Source organism: Artibeus jamaicensis, unplaced genomic scaffold (assembly GCF_021234435.1).
Source record: "Artibeus jamaicensis isolate MK-2021 breed Jamaican fruit bat unplaced genomic scaffold, CSHL_Jam_final scaffold_474, whole genome shotgun sequence".
Lineage (NCBI taxonomy): Eukaryota > Metazoa > Chordata > Mammalia > Chiroptera > Phyllostomidae > Artibeus > Artibeus jamaicensis.
In genome coordinates, this window is record NW_026522046.1 from 42,749,966 (window position 1) to 42,757,292 (window position 7,327).

Below are 7,327 nucleotides of genomic sequence, written 5' to 3' on the forward strand. Positions count from 1 at the left end.
GTCGCTCAATCACAGAGGGGCTCATGATCCCGAGTCAGTGACTGTAGGTTTCAGATGCCTGCAGCGGCGGGCTGCTGGGTGGGACCCTCTGCAGTCCCCTCCCCAGGCTTTTACAGTAAGTTCACCGCACCACTGAAGAGTCCCCCGCACTGGGGGCAGTGCCGGAGATGGGAGACATGACCAGCTTCTGAATGGCGGCTCGGCGAAGCACTGACTGCAGCCTTCAGCAGTCGGCCTTCCTGAACGTGCTTCCTTTTCCTTAAAAAAAAAAAAAAAGGATATTTTCTCCTGGTAATCACTTAACAGAAATGGTTGCACCAAGATCGATGTAAAAGGTGTTTGTGATCACAGCGTGATAGCAACAGGAAAGGAGGCAAGATGGACACCATTAATAGAGGAATAATGTTATTTTGGCATATCTATATAATAAAGTATTACATAGGCATTAGAAAGAACAGGATAGAGCCCTGGCTGGGTGGCTCAATTGGTTGGAGCGTTGTCCAGCACACCAAAATGCATGGGTTTGCTCCCCAGTTTGATCTCTCTCTCTCTCTCTCTCTCTCTCCCTCCCTTCCTCTCTCTCTAAAAGCAATAAATGTATCCTTGGGTGAGGATTTTAAAAAAGAAGAAGAATAGTGTAGATAGATCTATGTGTGTGGACATGGGACGAAGTCCTTGACATTTTACCAAAAGGGGCGAACTAAACATCAGTTTATTATATCCCCCCCCCCGTGTGGGTAGGCACGTGTGTCCATCATACTTACGGGGTGTACGTACTGTGAGCATTTGTACCAGTTGGAACCATTAAGCTCTGAGCAGTGTCAGTCTAATCTATTTAATGTATTCTGATTGTTTTTAAAAAGATAAATTGTTGATCTGTGCACATTGGATGGAGCCCAAACTTGGCCGGCACCCAGTTTGTGGGCGATGCTTCTGGCTGACTGCTGTTCTTACGGCATTTCTCGGTTGAGGAAGTCTAATTATTTGTCCTAAGGAGTTTCCTGCTCACAGGATTAGATTGTTTGTGTCTTTAAGGTATTATTTAAAACGTCCCTCCAGCTCCTACATTTCCTATAAAATGGGAGAAGACTGGCAGTCGGCTGAGATGTAGGCCCAACTCTTTGACAAGACTACTTTGCAGTGCCCAGGGCAGCACATCAAGAACCCAGTGACGTCTGGCCGCCGCAGTTTGGGGGGTGGAGGTTGGTCCCTGGGTCTGGCGATGTCTGCCTGTGCCCCCAAGCCTTTCGGCCTCGGGTGGAGCAGCCCTGTACAACCATGGCTTAGACCCACAATGCCACTGGGCCTGCAGAATGGTGATTGCTGAAGTCCACTGCTCCTTCTACATTTTTTGGTTAAGCTTTTCTACAGAAGATAACTATCATGCATATTTGGTTACCTAAAACGCTGTTTTTATAAGAAAGACTGGATACATGATTCATTCTGTCCTTTTTATCAATTTCAGAATACTTTTTTTGGTGTTCTGGTAACCTCTATAGGTCTCCAATTCTACACACAGATGCACACACAGCAGGCCTGCAGCCCACGGGCAGGCACACAGAGGACTGGCAGGAGGGGGCCGTGCACACGATGGGCCTGAAGCTCACGGGCACACAGCAGGTGGTCTGGCAGCTCACCGGCATGTACACAGCTGGCCTGCAGCCCGTGGGCAGGCACACGGAGGACTGGCAGGGGCTGGGCGAGCAGCAGCCAGCCTGGCAGCCTGTGGAGCAGCTGGTGTGGCACATGTCGTCGAGGGGCTGGCTGGTGTGGCGTGGAGGGCGGTGGTGACCACAGGCTCCTTCCCTGGCGGCCTTTATACTCGAGCTGTGGCCGTCCCCGCCGGACTGTGCGTCCCCCATGGCTGTTTGCACATGTCTCCCCAGCATCCTGTTTCCTGGGACGCACTGTTCTGTGTTGGGCTCCCCGTGAGTACGCTTGGCTTGGAGGCCCGGTTCCCCGTTCCTCTGTAAACAGGGTGATCTGGTTTGACGACGTGGCCCCGCATGGTTTCCGTGACCCCACGTGGTTTCCCCAGGCCATTGCCATGCACCGGGCCCCCTGGCTCAGAGCCGAGTGCTGTGTCCTTCTAGTCAGTTTTGTCTCATACCAACAGGGAAGACTTGAGGCAATAACGTAGTTTGAACTTTAATTCTTAAAGATCTTATTTATTTTTAGACAGAGGAGAAGGGAGAGAGAAAGAGAGGGCGAGAAACATCAATGTGCTGTTGCTTTTTGCACACCCTGCAACCCAGGCATATGCCCTGACCGGGAATCAGACCGGCAACCCCTTGGTTCAAGGGCCAGTGCTCAATCCACTGGGCCACACCAGCCAGGCACGGGAAACACTACAACAGGAGTCTGCAAACTGCCGCCTGCGGTGTGAGTCTGGCCTGCAGCCTGTTTGTTAATAAAAGTTCCACTGGCTGCAGCCCCGTCTGTGTCCCTGTGGCCGTCTAGGGCTGCTTTTGCACAAGCCTGCTGAGCACTCACGGGAGAGACTGTGCGACAGCGAAACCTGAAATGCTCACTGTCTGCCCTTCACAGAGCGGTCGCCCAGAATCCACACAGAAGTTGGCTTGTTTATGCAACAAGGGGTGCACGCTGTGTGCTGGCGGCGGAGACGTGCTGGCCTCGTGAGCCTGCCCAGGGTGAATAAATGAGTGACTGGGATGTCCGCCTGGCCTGTGCTGTTCCCCTGCTCTTGTGGTCCTCCTTGGTCTGTTCCTGATGAGGGGTTAAGGAACAGGTGGCAAACACAAGGTCCACGGGCTGAATCCAGCCCTCCACCTTGTTTTATCTGGCCCGGCACTTGGTTTCTACCCGGCGGCAGCACCGAGCTCTTGCTTAACTGTTAAGGGGTGGTTGCATTTGTACAGCCCTAAGCTTACATTGGGCCCTTTGAAGGCAACTTCGAGGCTGATGTGGCCCCCGGTGACAATGAGTGTGACACCCTGGGTTGAGGGATAAGTAGGGCACCTGGTGCTGCTGCATCAGTCTAACCGGTGTCCTGACTAGGTCCACTGAGACTGCAGGCTCATCCTCCCCCACAGTCCTGAGGGTGTGTTCACAGGTGTCTTTTTGCTCTGTGCCCCCTCAAGCAGGCCTTGAGACCCAAACAGAATGAGTGATGTCTTCAACGAGCTTCGCACTCCTCTTGGGGCCCACGGGGTCTCCTCGATGCTCAGGGCGTCGGCCCCCGTGCCTGGGCCAGCAAGTAAGCACACCTCTCTCCCAGGAAGTGAGCACTGCGCCAGGTGCTGCTCTGTCCGTTCCTGGCCAGCAAGGTTTCTGCTGCTCTGCAGCTCACCGTGAACCTGGATGGGCAGGGGGTAGGTGTGGGCAGGACCCCAAGTGCACTCGGGTCTCTGCCTCCAGCACCCACACCCACCTCCTGGACCCAGCCCGGGAGGGCTGTCCACTGAGGGGAGGGCAGGCTGCTGGGGTCGGGAAGGGAAACATGCAGGCAGATGGCATCACTCCCAGAGCTTGTTGCTCAGCTGCTCTGAACTTGGATTTGAGAACATGGCTCTATTGTGTGACTTCTACCAGGCGGAACACCTACAGCCCAGATTTGGAGTCTCGGAAGCTCAGGAGAGGGAGGGAAACCAAACACATATTTTCTGGCACAAGCATTTTATTGATTATACCAATTGGCCTTTGTCACATAGAGAGCAAGCAATTGGTCCTGCAGAGGAGGGTCGGGGAAGCCTGCACTCCACTCCTGGTGAGAGATTTGTGGTCATCTTTTGTCAAAAAGAGATGGGTGGCATGTTTGAATTTGCATTAAGCAGAACCTGTGTGCCCCCTGATGGGAGAGGGGAGGTCCTGGCACCAGCCAAGGGGCCCCAGGGTCTCATGGGAGGGGAGAGCTGTGCTCAGGAGCGAGGGCAGCAGCTTGAGACCAAGCTGGTCAGCAACAGGATGGCTGGGCCGCCGGGGCAGGGACACAGCAGGCAGGTCTGCACACGGGGCGGCAGATGAGAGACACGCAGGAGGCCGGGCGGCAGCAGCTGGGCCGGCAGCAGGAGGAGGAGGGGGCACAGCAGGAGGAGACAGGCACGCAGCAGGCGGGTCTGCACACGGGGCGGCAGATGACAGACACAGAGGAGGAGGGTTTGCAGCAGGATGAGGGGCAGGGGGTGCAGCAGACAGGCTTGCAGCAGACAGGTGTGCAGCAGACAGGCTTGCAGCAGACAGGTGTGCAACAGACAGGTGTGCAGCAGATGGGCTTGCAGCAGATGGGTGTGCAGCAGGTGGACTGACAACAGCTGGGGACACAACAGGAGGGCTGGCAGCAGCTGGGGACACAGCAGGTGGACTGGCAGCAGCTGGGGGCACAGCAGGAGGGCTGGCAGCAGCTGGGGACACAGCAGGTGGACTGGCAGCAGCTGGGGACACAACAGGTAGATTCGCAGCAGCTGGGAGCACAGCAGGAGGGCTGGCAGCAGCTGGGGGCACAGCAGGAGGGCTCACAGCAGCTCTCTGGACAGTCGTCCACCTGCCAGGAGGAGTCGGTGCAAGAGTCACTGGAACCAGGCAGGCAGACGCGGCTGCTGTAGCTCAGGTCGCTGGAGCAGACGGACAGGGTGGAGGCGGCCATGGTGGGGCGGTGGAGCTGGAGGTGAGCTGGGAGGAGGTGTGAGTGTGTGAAGGTGAGTGAGTGTGTAAGGTGCTGGGACTGTCCACCTTTTATACCCTCCTGATGTGTGTGAGTGTTGCCCCAGCAGGAGGCCCCCAGACCCTCCCTTCCTTGTTGTTGTTTAGACTGGTTGCTAGAGACCCCTCATTAGTGCTGGTTTATTTTCTATAATTAGTTTTTACTCATTAACCTTGTGAGTACATTGCAGGGCTCTGTTTTCCTGTATGTTCTTTTTTTGGCTTCAGAAAGCTTGTGAAAACCATGAGGCAAGTGTTTGCTGAGTGACTGCTGCGCGTTCTAACGTCCCTTTCACGAAGGGACAGAGTGTGAGATGAATTCACAGCCACCGAGTGCCCCCACCACACCAGCCGTGCCCGAGGGAGGGTCCTGTGGGGGAGCCGCCCAGCGCTGTCACAGCGCGAGCCGTAAAGCACCCGAGAGGATGGGTAAGGGGGTCAGACGTGAACGGAATAGTAACACGACCAAAAACCACATACAACACAGTCCTGCTAAGGACCTGAGTTGGTCACGGGTGAAAAACTCAGGGCTGTGTAGTCCCCTACTCTCCCCACGTCATTTCAAGTACAGCCCAAAGGGAATTTTTCTAGTGTACAAAAGGAAGATCTTGGACTGCCAGGAAATACTTGCAATATGCACGATAGATGAAAGTTTAGTATGAACATTAAAAAGTCCTTAGAACTAAAACAGAGCATAATACAAAAGAATCAAATACAAAATTCAAATCACTGAAGTGATCAATAGCCATAGGCAAAGCTATTGGATCTCATTAATAATTAAAGTTTCTCAAATTAAAACACAGATGTCCCACCTGTAAGATCAACCGAGACTCACAACACGAATCACGCCCAGGGCCGACGAGTGGGGTGGCCTCACCCTCAGCCGCCGGCAGCAGGGGTGTTTCGACCGTGTGGGTGATAACACATGATATAAAACGCACCATTTCCGCCATTTTAAAGTGTGTAATTCCGGGGCATTTAGTACAGTCACACTGTTGTGCAGCCGTGACCACGCTCCAGTTCCAGAACCTTCCCCCCACCACGAAGGAAATCCTGTGCTGTTCAGCAGTCCCTCCTGTGCCTGTGAGTCGCTGCTCTGCTTTCTGTCCCTATGGGTTTGCCCGTCTGCACATTTCACATAAAAGCCCACACAGCATGTGGCCTTTCGTCTCCGGCTCATGTCGTTCATCACGGAGGTTCAAGGTCATCCCACCGCGGCACGTGTCTGCGCCCCGCCCTTGGGTGTGGGTGACCGGTGTTCCGCGGTGTGGGTGGGCCATGTTTTGTTTATCCACTGATTCTCGGTTGTTGGAGGTTTGAATTGTTTCCACCTTTTGACTAATTCGAATACTTATACTATGAACGTTTTTGTACAGACTTCTGTTTGCATGCCTCTTTTCAATTCTCTTGGATGTACACCCAGGAGTGGAGTCGCTGGGCTGTGTGGTTGACTCTGTGTTTTAACTTTTGAGGACCTGCCAGACTGTTCTGCAGCGGCTGCATCGTTTTACCAACATCGATGTACCCGGGTTCCAATGTGTCCACGTGCTCGTGGACGTGGTATTTGATTGGCATCATTACAGCTGCCCTAGTGGGGAGGAGGGGGCGTCTCCTTGAGGTTTCGATGTGAATTTCCCTAATAACCAATGATACTGGGCTTCCTTTCATGTGCTTGTTGGCCATTTGTATATCTTCTTCGAATAAATGTCTATCAAAAACGCTTAGCCCATTTTTAATCGAGTTGTCTTTTCGTTGTCGAGTTATACGTGTTCTTTATGTATTCTGAACACTATATAATTCGCAAATACTTTCTCCCATTCTGTGGGTTGTGTTTTCACTCTCTTGGTGGTGTCCTTTGCTACATAAAAATTTTAATATTTGTGAAGTCCAATGTATCTATATTTTGCTGATTGTGCTTTTGATGTCATATCTAGAAACCGTTGTCCAATTGACCCCTGTTTTCTTCTCAGGGTTTTACCGGCACCATCTGTTCAAGAGACGTTCTTTCTTCCCCCAAATGATGTTGGTGCCCTTGTTGAAAATCAATTGACCACAGACGTCTAAGTGGTTTTCTAGCCTCTCTGTTTCATTCCCTTGGTCTGTGTGTCTGTCTCTATGAGTGTTCCATTGTTTTGCTCACCGTAGCTTTGTGGTTAGTTCCACTTCTTTCTTTCTAATTGGATGCCTTTCTTTCCTTCTCTTGCCTAACTTATCAGGCTAGGGCTTCTAATGCAGCGTTTAACGGAAGTGGGGAAAGTAGCCATCCTTGTCTTGTGCCTGATCCTGGTGGGAAAGCTTTCAGCCTTTCACCACTGGGCACAGACGGTGCTGGCCGTGGGTTTTTCGTCACGCCCTCTGTTGGGTTGAGAGAGTTCCCTTCTCATCCTAGTTTGTCGAGTGTTTTCGTCAGGAGAGAGCGTTGACTTGTCAGAGGCTTTTCCTGCATCAGTTGCGTGATCGTGCGGCTTTTCCCCCTCTACTCTGTTAACACGGTGCATGATACCGATTGCTTCTCAGAGTTTTCACTCTTGCATTGGTGGGATGAATTCCACCCGGCCCTGCTGTACAACCTTTTACTATGCTGCTGGTTTGATTGTGTCAGAGTCTCAGGGTCCTGAGCAGGGACCCTTCCACTGGGGCTGCCTCAAGTCGCACACGGCACTTTTCC

The 7,327-nt window shown here is 52.8% G+C and overlaps 1 protein-coding gene across 1 annotated transcript; it reads right to left on the minus strand.

The window, feature by feature from the left end:
- Nucleotides 1-3,913: 3,913 nt before the first annotated feature.
- On the minus strand, nt 3,914-4,603 carry LOC119048850 (keratin-associated protein 10-8-like). The gene has a single exon (XM_037144647.2). The coding sequence runs from the start codon at nt 4,601-4,603 to the stop codon at nt 3,914-3,916; it is 690 nt and encodes a 229-aa protein (XP_037000542.2).
- Nucleotides 4,604-7,327: the final 2,724 nt, after the last annotated feature.

Excerpts from the sequence above, each read along its gene's own strand:
- LOC119048850 (XM_037144647.2), bottom strand. The coding sequence starts at position 4,603 with ATGGCCGCCTCCACCCTGTCCGTCTGCTCCAGCGACCTGAGCTACAGC.